Source organism: Falco punctatus (assembly GCF_963210335.1).
Source record: "Falco punctatus genome assembly, chromosome: 4".
Taxonomy (NCBI): domain Eukaryota; kingdom Metazoa; phylum Chordata; class Aves; order Falconiformes; family Falconidae; genus Falco; species Falco punctatus.
In genome coordinates this window covers 35,654,802-35,673,994 of record NC_137583.1, presented here as the reverse complement: position 1 = coordinate 35,673,994, position 19,193 = coordinate 35,654,802, and the positions used below count along the sequence as shown (strand labels likewise).

The following is a 19,193-nucleotide window of genomic DNA, read 5'->3' as shown; positions in this document are numbered from 1 at the left end:
GAGCGTGAGCACGCAGCCGAGGACGGGTCGTCGCTCCCCACTTTGGGGGCTGGAGCCGGAGCCGGGGCCGGCAGCGGAGTGACCGGGACAGGCCGGGGTCCCCCGGCCGCCAGCCCCGCCCCCAGGCGCCGTTTGAAAGTAACGAAAGTTTCCAAACCTTCCAGTAGGGTGTTCTGGCGGTGCTGATTGGTGGAGCCCCTCGCCGCACGTGACCGGCAGCCAATGGGGCGGTCGTGTCGGGCCGGGCCGAGCCGGGCCGAGCGGCGAGCGCCGGTGCGGCGCGATCCCGCGGCGGCCGTGAGGGAGCGGGGTGAGGGAGCGGGCAGCGCTCCGGGGCTTCCCCCGCTGGCGGAGCGCTCTTTGCCGCCTGTAGAGGAGGCAAGAGCGGTTTACGGCGCGGCGCACCCCCTCCTGGTGTCCCTCGCTCTGCGGTGGTAATTGGGGCAGAATCGGGGAGCAAGGGGAGGCGGAGTGGGGGCCCCGCCGGTCTGTGGCCCCCCGCGCTTTCCCGCAGCCTCACTGGCGGGCCCGGGTCTCTCCGTGCTGCCGGGGCTGCTCTGGCGGTGGCTGGCGGCGGGGGGAAGCGTGGGAGCCGTGCCCGCTGCCTCAGCTCGTCTCCCTCCTGGCTCCGTGCTCCGCATGGGAACGGGAAGCCCCGGCGCGCTGCCTGGCTGACCTGTGGGCGTGCAGCTGGGGGCGTCACGGTCGGGCCTTTCAGGAGAGAAAACTTGGCGGAGTCGCCTTAGGAATCACCGGGAACTCGGAAGCGTTGGGGCTGGAGCGGTGTCCGAAAAGCTGAGGGCTTTGCTGGAGTTAGAGAAGACCCTGAGAAGATGATGACTCAATTCAGTGCTGGCGGTGGGATTGTGCAGTCATGCTGGCACTCCCATGACCTTTTCCTTTTCTTTCCGTTTTGCGGTGATCTTCTTTTGTGTTGCTCAAACAAAAGAAAATAGGCACTTATGTTAGAGGAAGACCCTTGCACGGGGGGGACTATTTTAAGAAAATTAAATTTTCATAGGATGGGAAAGGCACTTTTCATGATCGAAGAGGGGTTTTGTTTTGGTTTATGGTTAGGAAAAATTATCTAATAGGAGATTTATCATCTCTGCCATGAATAATTAGCAGTATTTATGCTGTTTTACTTTTTTGTTATAATATGGATTTATCTTGATTCAGACCATCAGGCATTGCTACAAAGATAGGCCAACATTGTTCACTAAGCTAAAATGTTCTTTTGTTTTGGTTTGTTTGTTGTTGGTTGTTTGTTTTTTTTTTTAATTCGGTATGCAGGGTTGTTTCGAGCCCTTTATTCTACGACTGAAACAGAATCTAAGTTTAGGTATTCATGAATTTGGTGAACTCTGATTCTCAAATTGAAGTTCTTTCCATAATTTTGGCTTTTCTTATGTTTTCTTAATGTTTTTTCTCTTCAGAACTTTGCAGTTCTGCTCTCACTTGTATGAAATGGTTTCCTGCAACATTTATGCTGAGGTATTTTTCTCCTTGCAGAAGTCTGTTCCCCACCCATGAACACGTCCACTTCCTGTATGATGTAGAGGTTTTGTAATGTCTGTGACCAGCACTTGTGCTGCTTGCATGCAGGAAGTCTGGCCAGATGGCTCTTCTGGCTTCATGTGTGCAAAAACAAAGAAGGTGCAGCCAGTGTTTGCCTGCCACAGACTGACTGACTTTCTTGTTTTTCCACATTTGCCGGTGTCTAACAAAACATTGCTAAAACATCCTTCACCCTCCTTGACTGCCCCTTTTGTTGTGAGTCTATACAATGAGGAGTTCCAAATTGGTTTAATTAATTACTCTCCAGGCAGTTTGCATGCTGTCTCCAAGCTATTAAAATCAAGGTGAGAAGGCAGCAGGGGGAAAAATAAGAAGTCAAAGCCCTATCCTTTCTACAGGCAGTTGAGATTTTTGTGACTGTGGTGGGTTTTTGTTAAATTTCAGAAAGATAAAAAAAAGCATTAATACTTTGTCTAAAACTTGGAAGTTTTCTTTTAAGTTGGTATCTTGCATCTTTGGTTAGTTTGAAAATTCCTGTGAGCCAAGATGTAGTGCATATGTACAGGGAACCTAATAGGTCTTCTTTGTGTGTTGTGGACAAAAAATGTCTGGCATTGCACAGTAGTGAAACAATCTCTGCCATGTTGTGTCATCTCTGGGGAATAAGTATAGGTCCACGTCCTGCCATGTATTTGCAACTTAACAATAAATTTTTAATTGTAAGTACTATTTAGTAATGGTAACCGTGAAGCATAGTGTACTCTTAATGGATAACATCCTCAGTGGATCCATAATTTGTCATGTTTCACAGTTTACAAAGACATGCTTAGTAACTGAAGGGAAAAGCATCTTTATGCTTCTATGAAAGTTATCAAGGTCCTGTGGAACTTTCCCTAAACCAAGGCATAATATTTAGAAAAGTTCTTTTATATGTGACCATGCAATCTGAAAAAAATGCTAACTAGTATATTCTTTTAGTCCTTCCAAAGTGCAGTATAAAACCACAAGTGAGAGCCAGATAAGAGCATATTCAAGCTTTTGAGGCCAATGGGAGCTCTGTCTTTTGCTTCCAGGGTTTTTTTGAAAGCTTTCAGGAACAAGATGTCTTGCACTCCATCTTGTATCTTTTCTGACTTCTTTTTGTTTACTGTCTGAACACAGGTATGGGGTTTACTGTAACGCTTGTGTCAGAAGAATTCCTCTTTGGAGACTTCTGAAATATATTCAATTTGTGTAGCAAAACCAGGCATGCCCTGGGTGGAATCTGTTCTTGAAGAAATACGAAAACTTCCTGTTGTCTGAGTGGTGGGAAATAACCATTTAAAGGAAACTGGCTTGCTGTTCTCTTGAATGGTTTGACCACAGTAATGGATGCGCGGCCTTCTTGGTTTCTCATTGCACCTGCATCACTTCTTTGTGTCTGACCCTCCCTCCCTGTTCCTCATCTATGAAAGAAAATTTTTTTATTCACGAGTGTGCTGCAAGGATTGGTGTGTGTACATGCAGTGCCTTGAGCATAAGACCATGCTCATTAACATCAAAGGCACTTTCAGTTCGCTTAAAAATAATAGAGTGCATGTGTTGTAAACTGTCCTAAGTCAAGAATGCTAATTATGCTTGTTCGTGATTTTCTTTTTAATGGGCAAGCATACTATTTGGAAAATCACTCCTCCTTACTCACACTCCTTTTCTTCTCCTTTTTTTCCCCAGTGCATACTTCTATAAATACATACAAGATTTGCAGCCTTGAGACTTCTTGCTGGAAGTGTGTCAATACATCACACGGTGGTTTTATTTGTTAGAAGGAAAACTTAATTAACCTGTCTTAATCTAATTAACATTTTGTGTCAAGAAACTGAATTATAAACACTAATGCTTAGTAACTTTTCCCCTTACCTTCCAGCTCCCCTTCTAAGTAATAGTGTAATTTCTGTGAGTGTGCAGCTGATATTGTGCATTGAGATGTGTGGGCACAGCCCGCTTAGCTGTGACAGCTACTTTTTGTTCAGTAATCTGAAAATTGCCTGGGCTGTGAAAAGGATTTGTGCTTTGTAGATTGCTTCGGTATGTATGAATTGAGTGTTAAATCATCAGACTAGCTTTGAGTACTTGATACTGTTGACTGTGGTAGAGGTAAAAACTACTTTGTCTCAATAGCATTATTAGATAGATGGCTGTTAATCCTGTTTAAACCAGCTGGTTTTCTGAAGATGAAAGTCTCAACACAGGTGATGAGTAATTTTTTCCATTGGGTTTGATAGATGTTCAGTAGATGCACATTTTCTTTAGCTATGACATGCTGCTTGGAAGGTCTATTCCAGCATGTCCCAAGTATCATAATTAAGAAGAGTAGAAGGCAGGGATAATCTTTATATATTGATATATAGGTATATATCAATATATATCTCAATATAAATCTTTGGCTATTTTCCCCCCCTTTATTCCACCAAGATTACCTCTAGGAAATGTTTTGCTCAGTAGATCTGGAGCTGAAACTTGGTAGAACTGTGTTTCCTCAGTCATTAAATTTCAGCAATACAGTTTTCTGACAACTGCCATTGTCATGAATTGTTCAACTCCACCTTAGTTTACTGTTCGTGATCGATTTGGGTTTCTATTAAATTGATAATGTTTGTGTGGAATCTTTGCTTCGCCCAGGGTTGGACCATGGGCAGGTTGTCCAGAGCATTAGATTTGATATTTCTCCATTCTCAAGATTAATTAATATAAAATATTTGCTAGTGACCTGTTTATTAGAGGGCATCATGCACATCAGAGGGCATTTATTTAATTGTGGTGTCAAGATACTTAAGTCTTCAGGTGGGAGTGACCAACCTAAGGTTCTTGATTCCCCTGTGGCTTTCATGTGTCATTCCCATTTGGGACTGTGTCCTCTTCCTGGGTTTATGCTGGCACAGGGGAGCTGGATGGTGCGCATTGCTCACTGTGTTGCTGCAATCTGCATACCTAGTCCAACCAGGTGGTATCTTGCAACCTCTGTGGAGCTTTTATACCTCAATTCCCCGGGAATTTCTGGAGCTCTCTTCTCCCATGGCTCTCTGAGGTATCCAGATACGTTGTGGCTCTCAGCCATACATGGATTGTGATATTTCAGGTTTAAAGTTGGGTAGCTTTGTTTATGTTGACCTAGGGAGAAGTTTTTCTTGTGTCCAGCAGTTATGTCCATAAAAAAGCTTAGGTGTTTCTGGAAATGTTAACACAGGAAATTAGTATCTTGAGTACCTTATTGGTGTCTCCAAAGTTTCTCTTTAATTTCATAGCAAGTGTATTTGGGGTTGTTGGAATCAACTTCAATAGCACTGTCTTTGGAGCTGAAATTGTGCCTGAGTTGTCTTCTCTTTCACTTGTGTTCCGTGTGCATTGGCACAGCTGCAGTTAAAATTTGAGGTTTGGTGCTCAGTGCTTCGTAGTCAAAGGGTGGGGAAGGTGCTTACTGCTAGGGATGTGGAGTAAGCATGCAGCAGCCGTGGGAGGACTGAGGAAGAGGACCTGTTTACTCAGTAGTGATTCTTTCACATTTACAGTATCGCCAACAGAGCCCTGTCACGGCTGGTCTTTAGTTTGGTCTCCAGGTGTGCAGTAACTTCCTGGGAAGAGGCGTGCTCTGTTTTGCAGCAAAAAGTAGTGAGGTAGCTCACTGCATTAGTTCTTATGCTTGATCCTTTAATTTTCCAGAGGGGGGGAAATGAAACGGGAGTTTTAAACTTCAAGGACTCATCATGGAAGACTCAGAAGGACCTCACTTCAGCTCATTGGAAGAGGAAACCAGATACTGGAAGGAGCTGGCTACGAAATACAAGCAGTGGTAAGGCGGGGGCTTCATTCCTCTAAGTTGTTCGATAGGGTGCATATCACTGCATGCAAAAACATACATAGCACCACATAAGGCAGTAAATTCAGGGTGGTTCAGCTATCTTGAGTGGTAGCATTAGCAATGCTTCTGCATAAACTACAGCAGCCCAGAGTCCTTTAAGTCTGAGCAGTGAATCTGTGCTGCTGTGGCACTGCTGGTTTTAGTCCCTGCTCTGGTCTGAGTAGGACTGTGTGTGCTGAAGTTGTGCCTCTGCCTACAGTCTGTGGGCAGCATGGGTAAATGTAACTCACTTGCAGAGTCTTGTTGGGGGCAGATGATTTGGGTCATTGCAGAAAGAGGGATGCTGCTGTTCACTCTTTATATCTCAGTGTGGATCAAGAATGGTTTGACAGCATGTAGCTGAGGAGAATCCCTGGCTGAGAACGGACACGCTTTGCTCTTCCCTTGAGCTCAGTATATTGCTCTAAATGCAGTAAAGGGTAAAACAAAAATCCATCCAGACTTTTTATATGCTGATATTGATGGGTCCTTTCTTAGACCAGGTGTTCAGACCTTTCAGTGCTTCTTGTTTAGCTTGCTGGATAGTTATTTCAATATAATTGTTTAAGAATATAAGAACATCTTTCCTGCCATCTTTCTCTTTTTCTCACTTTTTTGCTAATCAAAAATGGCATTGTTCATATTTCCAAATAACTGAATTGAATAACAAATGAAATATGCAGATGGAAGTGGACAATGTATAAGCTAGAGATTCCACATGTCCCTAACACCTATAGTATGAAGACAGAATTTTAGATTTGGGCTTTTTTTTTTTTTGTTGGTTTACCAGTTTGCTATGGGGTGGCTTTTCATGCTTGATGGGAATACATTTGCATGTGGTCCTCTCTTCCTGTTGAGTATGTGTGTTGGAGAAGGGTATAGAGCTTTTTATTTTAAAGGACAGTTTTGTGGTTTTTTTTACTTTGAGAGATATTTTATCTTTGTTAGTTACGATGAGTTCTGTTACTGGAATTGCTCTCTAGTGCTGAGAATACACAGGAGGAATTGCGTGAATTCCAAGAAGGGAGTAGAGAGTATGAAGCTGAACTGGAGACTCAGCTGCAGCAAACAGAATCCAGAAACAGAGACCTTCTGTCAGAAAACAATCGTCTGCGGGTGGAGCTTGAGTCAGTTAAGGTAAGAGCCAGATGACGCATACAGTATATGTACATCCTAAGTGCAAAGGTGAATGTGACAGGCATGTGCAGATTCAGCTTGCCTTGTGGAGAGCAACCTTAAGCATTACAAAGAAATTGGACAGAAAACTGCAAAAAAGAAAGTCTTGAAAAATTATCATGTCTGCTTTGAGGGTGCTGGATATCTTGGTAATGTTCCTGAACCATTCTTTGCAGGTTGTGGCTATGTCAGCATAGATTTGAGATGGGAGAAAATTGTTTGCAGTAGAGACTAAACATAAACATGATAGAGCTGCTGTTCTGTTCCTCCTTCCATCTACTTAGTGCTTTTGTTCACAATGTTCTGGCTGTTTGCATTGTGCAGACACAGATAATATTCAGAACAATAAAAATACAAACATTCTAGCAGTGTTCTTGCATCACGTAAATACACAGCTCACTGGATTTTTTTATTATCTGGCATTCCACTTAAGCTGGGAAGCAGCAGAAAGCAGGTAATATATTGAACCGAAAGGCATAGAACAGTTTCAGTCCTGGTTTTGTTACTGAATCTGTCTGTACTTGGGGAGAAATAATTTATCCTCTCTATGGTTGGTTAGCCTTCTGTGAAACTAAGAACCAGCTGAAAAGTATTAACTTCTATAATTATAAAACATAAGGGATATGAACTTCTCACCAGAGTGACTTAAGAAGTAATGAAGTGATCTAGAATATAGAGAGTGATGAGTCTGCTTCATATCAGTCTCACTAAAGATGCTGCTAGTCCCCTGTGCTTGTTGACAGGTTTAGGAAATAATGTTAAGTTTTCTAAAAAAAGGAAAATAATTTTGCTGCAATTTGTGTGCCTTTTTCAAGTTTGATCTTGTTGGCCTTTTACTTAAAGTTGAGGTATAGTCACCCAAGAAACACTACACTGCGTTTTGTAGGATTAGGTCAATACCTGTGGAAGCAGAGATGAATGTAAATAACACTTACTCTACTCAATTGGATGCAATAATGAGCTAATGGGAGTGAAGTTATTTGTATAAGTGATTGATTAAAAGTGATTAATCACTGGATTAATCCAGGTGTGCATTGCCTTTTGTCTAAACTGTTGTTCAAATTACTGTCTTAAGGAAATAATTCTGTTCCAGGCAAATTTCCTGTCCCCCTAACAGCAATTTAGTAATCCCTCCCAGCTTTTTTATAGCAAAACCTCCAAGGCTTGTTTCATTGTATTTGTCATGTTTCACTGATCTTTGTTCTTGCTGTATTAGTGCCTTAGCAGTATTAAATGCTCTGCATGTTGTATGGAGTATTGGTCTACTGTTCCATGTAGTCACACAAATCTGTGGAAGCTGATGGATTTTGGGAGAAAAAAATAAAACCAGCAGTTCATTTCACTGAGGAGGGTGTGAACTATTTTCTTTCTCCAGAGGAGCTGGGGTGAGAGGAGTTGATAATTAATCAACCAAAGCAGTTATAAATGAAAACAGTAGGAAACAACATAACTTCAAAAAGTGGAAGGTAACTTAAGATTCTCTCAAATACGCTTATTTACTGTGAAGAATAATTTAATACATATTCTGCTTGAAGCAAAGCTTTTAACAATTGGCTATTCATGCAGCCTGAAAACTGCATCACTACACTGAAAGCCTGCAGTGAAGGAACAGAGACACCATTGATGGCCAGGTCAGCTGATAGTTTATTACAATTGGCTAAAAACAAAGACTCAAACCTTGCAGTTCTGGTCTTTTATGTGAATCAATTCAAGAGCAAAGCATTAAACTCGGGAGGCTATTGAACAGCAATGTTAACTGAGCCCATCAAGGGTTGATGTCTGCATGTAGGTCAACACTAGTGAACTTTGCACGGCCCACACAGCTTGTGGCTCTGAGCTTACCAGCCTAGTGTGTGCCTGCCTCAGAAACCAGAGTTCATGCTACCTATAAATAAAAGGAAATAATGGAAATGGAAATAATTGGGAGGATTTGTTTAGAGAGTCCTGAAAAGCTAGTTGAAAGTAATCTGCCCTTTTGGGCTTGAAAGCTCTTAAATTCAACATGTAACTATGCTCCAGAGATCTGGAATCAAATGAGAATGTCTTAATTCAGAATGAGTTATCTCTTTCCCTCCTCCTTGTCTACGCATTTCTTGTGCTAAAATAGTTGTCTTCAAATTATCAGTCAAGCTAGACTACACGCCATGGGTTTCAAATTCCAGTGCGTGGATTTGTTTTCAGTGACTTTGTGTGCTGTACTTAAATTCTGGATGGAGACAGCACTTCAGGAATGCTCCTTATACAGCAATCTTGGAGTTTCAAAAAAATCTCTGGCATGTTGAAGTGATCTTGTCACCGAAATCGGGAATCAAACCTCTTTAACACCAATGTGGTATTAAGAAGCAGGCACTCCTTTATTGTAGTGCTGGCTCTTCAGTGGCATCTCCACAAATCAAGCACACCTATGCAGATTTCACTGTTGCATTTATACACAAAAATCACAAGGTTGTACACTTCCAGTTACAATGTTTGGTTTGTAATTTACATGTAACAGTAACTGCTGTGTCATCCTCTTCTGTTACTACGCTTGTATAGGGGAAGGGTCTTCACCTGGGCAAGGCTTTTCTTCACCGGTGGGTGTGTTTTTTAGTGTTATAATGAAGGTAGTTCACTTCAGGACACCTTAAAAGTTAGTTTTGTTGCCAGGTTGGATGGCTAGATGTCTGCCTTGCCAAGTTGTCCAACAACTCATCCTATACACAATAGAACCCAGGTGCTCTGGTTATGGTCTAGAGAGTAAGGTTATTATGGTCTATAGCATAGGGACTTCAAGTAACAGTCTTGGATAACAAGCAGCACAGCAACTCATACATCATTGGTTAATAAGTGCTAACATAATGCTAACATGGAGGTTAACTCTTTAATATCAAGATGCTCTTATAGCTAACTGTTTCACAAACAAACACAAAATTCAGAAAGATTCAGTAAAACTTTAAGACAGTCTGCAACAATCTGATAACAAGGTGGTGCAATGTCAAGTGTTGCAGCAGACAGTGTGCTGTGAAGATTTTCCTGTCATATGGTGTGGAGCTAATTCTATATATAGCAGCAATAGCAGGAGAGAGAGATTTAATGGAGAAGCAAAGTGTTTCTCTCTGCCTATGCCCCTATTAAATGTACCCTTGTGCACTTGCTGTAAAGTGAGATGGTTTGTTTTAGGTTCACATCCAAAGTACGTTGCGTAACTGCACCAGAAATGTTTTATGATCTAGAACTCTGAACCTCCTTTGGGCTAATAAAACCACAGGGGCAATGGAGAATCCTGCCGGTTCCACAGCACTATGTAATTGCAATATCAAATGATTAATAAAATTGAACATATTGTTAGTAGCTTGGCTTTAAGAGAATTAGAACAAATGATTTTCTAAGGGTTAATTCAAGCTATAAGCATTTTGTATGTCCTGCTGAGTGTTAAGCCTTGGCAAATTCTTTTGTTTAGAAAAGGAACTTCACAAGCACCTCCACAAGGTAGATGAGCTGATAGGTAGCTTATCACTAGCAATGAGCTCAGCAAAAATATTGGGAAGGGAGTGCCCACAGGGGAAGATTGTGACCACTGACTCAAAGTTGAGATTGAGCATGCGGACTAATTAACATAAGTGAGAGAATTGCTTAACAAACAGGAAACTGAGTACTAGGTAATGAAAAAGTTGTGTAATTTTTAATCATTGAAGCCTGGTATCTTTGTTGATACACATAAATAGTACAAAGGTTTGACAACTGGGGAGCTAGGCCTTTGTGGGTTACAATCTAGCTCCCTACTTTGTGCAAACTAGAATAAAGAAATAAGGAATACCTTGACTCAGTGTGTAAATTGGTGCAGTACACCAGGTAACGAACCTGCCTACAGGACACTTGGATGGTGGTGGGTTTTTTTTTCTTATTTAGGCTCCTAAGTACTGCTTGACTTTTTATTTGAGTTGAAAACAAGGGCTTCTCTTGCATTCTGCTTTGTGTGTTGCTAAAGCTCTTGCAGCTCAGAAATTATGCTGAGTCTCTCTGGGAGAGCAAGGAATGGCCCTGTGCTGTGGAGGTCGGGAACCATTGCACCATTGTTTGATAAGGAGTATCAGGAAGAACTCTTGTCTGCTGCCCAGAAGTATGTGAGCAATTGGCTTTTTTGGCGTTTTACCATATGTAAGGTGATGTTTCTCAAAAAACTTCGCAGCATCTGCCTTAAAAGAAACTCAGGGTCACAGAAGAAAAAACCTGCATTGCTAAGTACCTGATAGGCTGTTTGATTTGCCTTTGATTAGGAAAAGATTGAAATGCAGCATTCGGAGGGATACAGGCAAATCTCTGCGCTGGAAGATGACTTGGCCCAGACAAAAGCTATTAAAGATCAACTTCAGAAATACATTCGAGAACTCGAGCAAGCAAATGATGACTTGGAAAGAGCAAAGAGGTGACCTACCTTCTGTGTTTTCTTTTTCCACATCTGTTCTGTCCTGTGAGTGTAGTGTCACTGAGCTGTTTGTGATGCTGTGCTTGTTAGCACTGCCATTCTAAACTAATCACTTGAGTGATGGTTTAAGACATTTGTGGCAGATGGGAAATGTGATAATTTTTTTTCCTTTCCACTTCCACCCTACCCTGCACTCTTTTCATATCTTACAAGCTAAAATATAAAATAGTAAGAATACAAAGCAAACCAAACAAAGAATGAATGTGATGTTATCCCTTTTCTTGTGAGAGAGAGTTCCTCTATGTGCTTGAAGGATCTGGTAGTGACATCTTGTGCACTCTTTTTCAGAGCTACTATAATATCTCTGGAAGATTTTGAACAGCGTTTAAACCAGGCTATCGAAAGGAATGCTTTTCTGGAAAGTGAACTGGATGAGAAAGAAAACCTTCTGGAGTCTGTGCAGCGCCTGAAAGATGAAGCTAGAGGTTAGATAGAAATTGTATCTTTCCCCCTCTCTCCCCTCCTGGCTTGTAGCTGTTCAGTCCTCTCCATATATCTTAGAGCTTGACTTTTAAGTCTGCATCTTTTAAATCTGCTCTCTGAAAAGCAGAAGCAAATGAGGAAGCTTTGAGACTGTTCCCCCTTACTCCTTCAACTGCTGACCTTATTCTAGAGCAGCTCGCAGAAGCAGCAGTGTGTTCCAGCCTCCTAATCTGTGGTGATGCTTCAGGGCCTTGAGGGGTTAAGAAGAGCCAGTCCAGCTGGGGCATGTGCTAGGCTGGCTTCCTGTAACCCATGAAGGTCAGCTTTAATAACCATTAACCTCATTGTTTCCTAGCCTGGGAAAAGTGGAGTCAATGAAATACTAATGGGGCAGTGAAACAGGAGGACTGTGACTGACTTCTGGTTACCTTTGAATAGTCTCATGTGCTAGGCTTTTGATATTTATTGATAAGGCTGGGTGAGAAGAGACCATGGAGCTGGAAGAACACCTTATTTTCAGATCTGCTCAGATTCTTTGCCCTCAAGTGGTTTTCATAAGCTACAGCCAGGCTGTGGGACTGAAGTGCTCTGTCCCTTGGTAAGATAATGATGTGGCTTCCACTTCACCTCAGCTCATGTGGAAACTAGGGTAGAAGAGAAAAGGGTACAATGGGTAGGTTCACAACCTGGCAGGGAGCTGGAATGTAGCCAAGGTGTGCCATGTTGCCTAGCCTTGATACGCCTCTGCCTAACCAGCCTGTAGTAACATTTGGAAAGGAGTTTTCCTGCCTCGAAGGGAGCCTTGTGGAAGGGAACAAAAATTAAAGCCTGGTAATAGCAACTGAACTAATGCTAGAAAAACATCTTGAGCCACAATCCTGGAAAAGCCTTTAGTGATGGTTCAGATTTTGGACATATGCCTGGAGTAATCTTTACAAGGATAAGTGACTTCACCTCCACAAGGGGAAAAATATTTTGAGCAAAACCTTCTCACCCGTTTTTATCTTGGTGGATACATACTCTAAAGGCTTGCTTTGTGTTGCTTCCTTCACAGATCTACGACAAGAGCTTGCAGTGCAGCAGAAACAGGAGAAACCCAAAACACCGATGCGAGCTACCCTGGAAACAGAAAGGACAGACACTGCAGTTCAAGCATCCTTATCTGTGCCTTCAACTCCCTTGCTGCACCGGGCACCCAACATCCACATACCCACCCCTGCAACATTTAGAAGAGGTGAGCAACAGGGAACCAGCAAAGAAATACTATTTGATGCTCTTGTTTTTACAATTTTCTGGCTAAAGGAGGAGTGAGAAGAAGGGAGCAGAGTTGAGTCTTTCAGTTAAATACACGTAAATCAAGGCACTGTGATCTCAGTATTCATAGACTGTGACTTTTGGGGTTTATTCATAGGCTGTTAATTTCCATTTGACTTGAACTGTCTAGTAATAATTGTGAGGACAAGGTGTACTATTGGGACTTTACTGTTAGTTTGCAACTGTCCCAGAGATGTTGGCCAACTTAGAGGAAAGATTTTTAAAAACTTCAGCGTGATCTTTAATGTCACACTCATGTTACTTGAATTGGCCTCTCTGTGTAAGTAGGTGCTCTTTGAGAGAGGCTTTCTTTTTATTCTGGAACAACAGGACACTGGCTAGTCATCCTAGCTGTACTAAACGACTGTATCTCTGCTTTCACGTCAGTAATATCTGTTGCCTATTTTTTGTGAGCACTGATTATTTCAATATTGCAAACCTCTAACACTGACTCTCCCATCTTGCTTAAAAAGCCATAAATTTGTGTAACTGTGTTGGTGTATGTGTAAATGCAGGGGATTGTACTGTCACATTCTGATGATTTGATATTATAGCTCTGAGCACTAACCAAGTTTGATTGTGGGCTTCACTATGCTTAACCTAAAATTATGTGGTTTGTGTGGAGGAATTAATGCTTCTGTGAAAGTGAGAGGATTTGGAGATTTGTAGTAAAATGAGATGATGATTCTCTCTGAGGACACATCCCTCTGGTCTCACTGCAGAAAGAGAGATGCAGAGTAATAGAGCAGATCTCTAGAAACCCAAGCCACAGCACATCTAGAGACTTTAGCTTAGGACAGTGTAACTTGAGGTATCTCAGGGAGACAGTGTTTCATATTCCTAATGGATATGAAAGAACTGGAGGTGAGATACAAGAAGGTGAAGATACTGATGTTTCATCTGCTCTGTATGTCAGGCTGTCTTCACACTAGTGTCAAAGCTTTTATTTTTAATATTATTTTTTTTTATTTTTTGGAGTAATGTATCATTATCTAACCTGCCCTGCAGGTCTTGAAGACAGTTTTGGTGCAACCCCTCTCACACCTGCTGCAAGAATATCTGCACTTAACATTGTGGGAGACTTGCTGCGAAAAGTGGGGGTGAGTGATTACCTGCTAGCCCATGCTCTTGGAAGGGTATTGGTGTCTGAAACTTCAGCCAACACTATTTGTGCTGCTGCTCAGGTGAGACTGGAAAGAGTGTCTTGTCCTGAGGTTCGCTGAGCGTGGCCTTAAAATTTGTTCTGGGCTCTTTACATTTCTGACCAACCCTCAAATAAAGATAGACCCTGCTTTGCTTTTCCAAGGGATAAGATCTTCCTCTACACATTTCTGAAAGTGCATGTGCAGAAAGAATAAATTGGCATAAGCAAATTAGGAAGGGATCTGCTCCTGTGAAAGGCAGAGAGGAAAGAAGCTGGTGCCTGTTGCCCAAAGGGCTCTGGTGAAATTTGCCTGAAGAGTCCAGCAGTCTTTTGAGCAAGGCCTAATGTCATGTTAAGCTGTAGTTTGACATTTTAAAGTAGTGCTTATGTTGGAAGAATTATCCCATGACTGACTTCTGTTTTTTCACTTATGCCCGAGTGCTGTGTTGGCACAAGCATTTGTATGACTTCTTGGTGGGCTGAGCTGCAGGACTGATAGAACTGAAGAGTAATCCAGCAACTAAGGTGGAGTGATCTAGGATGGGAGCATGTGGTGGAGAATAGGGTATCTGTGGCTCAGTTTCCTCAGGTGTACCACCTAGTACATACAACCTAATATGTGTCTAGGGAAGCAGTTAGCTCAAATGAACATTTAGTTATCTAAAAAGTGATGCCTCTAAGATAGATATCAGTCTCTCTTGAGGAAGCTGAAGATTTTGTATTCCTCCTGGTGAACAGCATCAACTCCTTCACATCCTCTACAGAAAGAGAGATTCAGCTTTAGAGAGACATCTGGCATTATCTCTTCAAAAATTCAGAATTCATGTGGCACAGGGTCTATCAGGTTCCTTTACTTATACAACTTACTGTAAAAGAAACAAAAAACCCCAACCCCCAAGCACTCCTAATGCTGTTTTGGTGTGCCACAATGCCATCTTGTAAATGAGAAGGGTGATATTTGACACTTGCCTCATCTGTGTTTACATTAGGCTTTGGAGTCCAAACTTGCATCTTGCCGAAACTTTGTGTATGACCAGTCTCCAAACAGAACCACGGTGTCCATGTGCATGAACACAGATGTCCTTGAAACACGCCTGAGTCCTCATCAGCCTCTGTGTGATACAGGGTGAGGGCTGTTCTCTGCTGTTGTGTCTTAGTAAGAACAAACACTTTGTGTTGGTGTTAGAACTTGGTGGCTGTACTGTTACATAGTGTTAAATCTTTGTTTTGGTAGAGACAGATTAATTTTCGAAAGATAGGGGATTTTGTTATTCAGGATTATGGTTTTCATGTTTCACATTGGTTTAAAATTTGGAATCACTAGCTGTTGAAATTCGAAGACTAGCTAGAATCAAGTTCTGAAAACCACAAATTCAAAGTGTGTGTTAATATATGTATTTTATTAGGAACCTGGTGTTTAACTGGGACAAAGTACGGCAGAGGAACTCTTGCTTATTGGCTTGATTTGTTTTATGCTTTATGTTCTTGTACAAGTGATGTTTCAGGAACATTATGGCATGTAGGGACTTCCCTTATCATAGTTAAGATTCTCACTTATGGGAGAACTGGAAAAAAGGAAAGTAATGGGTTTCTTCAGGCAGAATGCTTTATGGTTGCTAAGATGTGTTTCTATGAGGCAGCTGACAGGAAGTTACCTGAGATAAACTTACAAATTTGTCTGAATGCTTGAATTGGTTGTCTTACTTAAACTCTGCTAGTCCTGTACTGAATATTCTTTAGATTATCTGTCAATTAAGTGCCTATAGTACATTTTGTTTCAGACTTAATATTCAGCTAGACCCTTGTGCTGGGAATACTGGTTTGTCCAGTGCCCAAAGTTGTCATGTGGGAGTGCTCCATACTGTACTTTCTATCCCAGCCTGGAGAGTAACATCATGAAAGCTCCTACAAGAAAGCCTCAAGGGCTGTACATTTACATGTTCATGCAGGTGATTATACATCTACTGCTGTAATGCTAGAACTGAAATTCCAACACCTGTAAAAGATAGCCTGTCACTACTCAGGGGGATGAAGAGCTCAGTGTTACAGTAGAAACTCAGCCCAGTTAAGTAACAGGCTCACTTAGTCCTTGGAGTGATATTCCTTTATCTGTTGATTTGTTAAGCTGAGTGTTATACTCCAAGTGACCAGTTACTCTGAAGATGGTAACACTGAGCAAGAAACGCACTAACTTCTACTTTGTCTTTGCAGGTTAGTGAAACGCCTGGAATTTGGAACACGGCCTTCAAACATTCCAGGACCAATGAGCCATCCCTCACAAAGTGTTGTCAAGATGCTGCTATGAAAATACTGGCTGGCTTTGGAAAAGGAAAAAAATAAATATATATTTTAAATGTCAGTTTTAAAGAGAATATCAATGAGCAATCAGGCAGCAGTCTCAGGGTAGGTGAGAACTCAAGAATCTGCAACTGGCAACGGCCTCCCGTGGCCATGCCCAGTCTGGTGCTTCAGCCAAGTTCTGTGGTTAGTATGATAAAGCAGTGCTGCCTAGCAAAGCAGGACTTGAATTGCTTCCTACATCAGCTGCTGTAAATAACTCCTTGAAAGTTGCTTCTTCTGACACTACCAGTCAAAGCCATTTTCCCTCTACCTGCAACAGCAACAGCATTCCCTATGCAACTCCTCAGGGTTTGGCTTTCGGTGTTAATTATAGCACCATGGTGTTCTGGCTTAAAAGTTGGTTGTGGTGGTTGTCTATGATGGGTGCTGTACGCTGTAATCACCTGAATTACAGAAGTGGTTTTATGTGGAGAAAGGTGTATTTCTGCAGGGAAGCTGCTCAGGTCTTTGTGGAATGTTTGCTGGTCAGAATCTTCCTATACAAAACCCTGTCTCTATAGTGGTAATATAGTTTTGTAAGCAATGATTGGCCATTAAGAATGAACCATGCTTAAAGATGAGGAATGCTTAGTGCTTAGAGTACTCGGAAGGTCCCAGAGTTAACAGCAAGGTAGGAGACTTTGGACTGGCTTATCATGTAGACCTCTTTTTTTTTTTTTTTTTTTTTTCCTCTCCATATTGTCAGCCATACATCCTGGCTATTGTAGGAAGCAAGAGACCTGACTAAGTTCCTAGTTCTAACATCTTAATAGGTGGGCTTTACTGCTTTCCAAATCTTCCTTTATTAATGTGCCTTGGGTGTTACTGATTTTTGTCTTGTTTTATTTTCTATGAAAATATAGCTTTCAGCTGTTACTAATTTAGAAATTGTTTTTTAACCTGAAAAGTCCTTTATGCTAGACAAGTGTATATAAGTAGAAAAATATTTATAAATCCGTTTTTCCCTATAGCATACGACTGCATTTTGGTTTGTTTTTTAAACTGAGTAGGTTCACTCACAGTATTAATATACCTTATGGAAGCCTGTATTTGCAGAAATAATCATGACTGAACAATTTTTATGGTTTGTTTGTGGGGGTGGGGAGAGCTTACTTGAAAAAAGAATGCATTGTTGGGTTTGTTTTTTTGGTTTAGGAAAATGCTGTGAAAATGGCCACTGATGCATCTATTTCTCTGGAACAGGAAATAACCACAGATCATTCCCATTATTCAGGCCATATACAAAGTTGGCTTAACTGGGGAGCAGAATAAAGCTTATTTTGAATGCTGGTTGTTGAATGATTTTGATTTTTTTTGCAAGTTGTCACTGTGGTTTATGCACAGGTGTTTGCTACCAGTGTTTCATCTGTTTCTGATCGATGAAACTGGAAGAGACATTGTTTTGCTGAATCGTATGCAAAGATTTTCCTACATCTCTCTCTTCTCATGGTTTCCTGCCCTAAGGAATATAAATATTACTATAGCTAAAGATGCCTTTAGGATTTACAGTGGTTAGTATTGGCATTGCTCGATCTGAAAATCTTGAACTGTGACTGTTTTAACATGATTTTTGTCTGCTCACACAGGCAGTTGACACTTTTCTTACGGGTGAGGAGCAGAAGCACATGGGCTATGGTTCAGTGGACTGTGTAGTCTGGAGGGATCTGTCAAGAGACAAGTTTTGTATTCCTTATCTTGCTAGAATTTGCCTGCTGGGTGAGCAAGTTGGCTTGCAGTTAAGAGACACAGCGTTGAGATAAGGTAGAAAGTTGGAAAATCATGGCTGTGCTAGTATTATATATTTTACAGATATATTATTAATGTGACTACAGATATAATCAGACAGAGTAGGAGTGGATATGCTATTGAGAATTGTCAAAATTTAGTCCAGAACAGTCACCTCTTTAATGGTATAGAGAGGAAAGTTGTTTTGGGAGAGAAACTTTTGTTCAGCCACTATTGCAGAAGGATACTTTCTGCGGTGTTACTAAAGAAACTCTGGCTCCCTGTTTAGTCACAAGCTTTGCAGAACAGGGACTGGAGCCTGAGTTTGTCAAGTGATAGGGCAATGCTCTAACCATTGGACCAACCTCTACTATTATGTATGTGAATTTTCTAGATTAATTCCTTTTAGAAGGGCTTTGTGTTCAGTTTTCTGGTTCTGCTCCAAGCTTTGGTGTTTAAGACCATCCTATATGAGGTCTGACTTCCTTGGTTTTGTTCCCACACATGCAGGCTCACAAGCTGTGTAACAGCCAGCTGTTGAGCATGTTTGCAGAGCTAGGCTCCATGACTGATGAAAAGGTCTTAGCTGATAGCTCCTAATCCCCTTCTGCTGCAGCTTGTCTTGATCACTCCAAATGGATTCTTTCTTTTCCTTTACTTTTTCATGAGCAGAGAGAATTCGTTGGGCTCTGATTCTGCTGGCTATAAATCATGCCTGGTCTGAATCTCTAGTTCATAATCTCTGTGCCTTCTGGAACAATACTTAGATTTCGAAGGTGATTGCATTAGCTGTCAAGGTGGGTGTTTTTGCATGACTTGTTTGCCCTGTAGTCATGCTACTTAAGGTTCCCTTGCTGTACAGTCTTGGGACACCGAGTAAGTGCTCCGTACTCATTTGGTGCAATACTCCTAGCTTTGCTGTGCGTGGCTCTTTACTGCCCCAGTGTGACCACAAAGCTAGCTGCTCTTTGGAAGTGTTAGAGCTGAATGGATTTGTGGTAGGTCCTGATAGTTCCCAGAGGTGGGCTGCGGTCCCCTTGGAGTACTCCAAAACCAAATAGTAACTGCATGCTCATCCCTTAATGCAGAATAGCTTGGCCTCACTGCATGCAGTGTGGGCTGCTGTTTCTGTTTTCAGCCTGCTTTAGTTGGAAATACACCCTACACATACAGACTTCAAGGGTGGGTTCAGTTGCCTAAGACAGTTGCTTAGG

The 19,193-nt window shown here is 41.7% G+C and overlaps 1 protein-coding gene across 2 annotated transcripts; it reads left to right on the top strand.

The window, feature by feature from the left end:
* Nucleotides 1-231: 231 nt before the first annotated feature.
* On the top strand, nucleotides 232-17,544 carry NDE1 (nudE neurodevelopment protein 1). 2 transcript variants are annotated; one of them, XM_080383999.1, is made up of 9 exons: nucleotides 232-434; nucleotides 5,215-5,344; nucleotides 6,376-6,529; nucleotides 10,825-10,973; nucleotides 11,322-11,458; nucleotides 12,511-12,690; nucleotides 13,779-13,870; nucleotides 14,904-15,040; nucleotides 16,126-17,544. In XM_080383999.1, exons 2-9 carry the CDS (start codon nucleotides 5,259-5,261, stop codon nucleotides 16,217-16,219), a joined length of 1,029 nt encoding a protein of 342 aa, XP_080240125.1. In that variant the 5' UTR covers nucleotides 232-434; nucleotides 5,215-5,258; the 3' UTR covers nucleotides 16,220-17,544. The 2 variants fall into 2 exon arrangements, with proteins under 2 accessions (XP_080240125.1, XP_080240126.1); XM_080384000.1 differs by having other exon boundaries at nucleotides 292-310.
* Nucleotides 17,545-19,193: the final 1,649 nt, after the last annotated feature.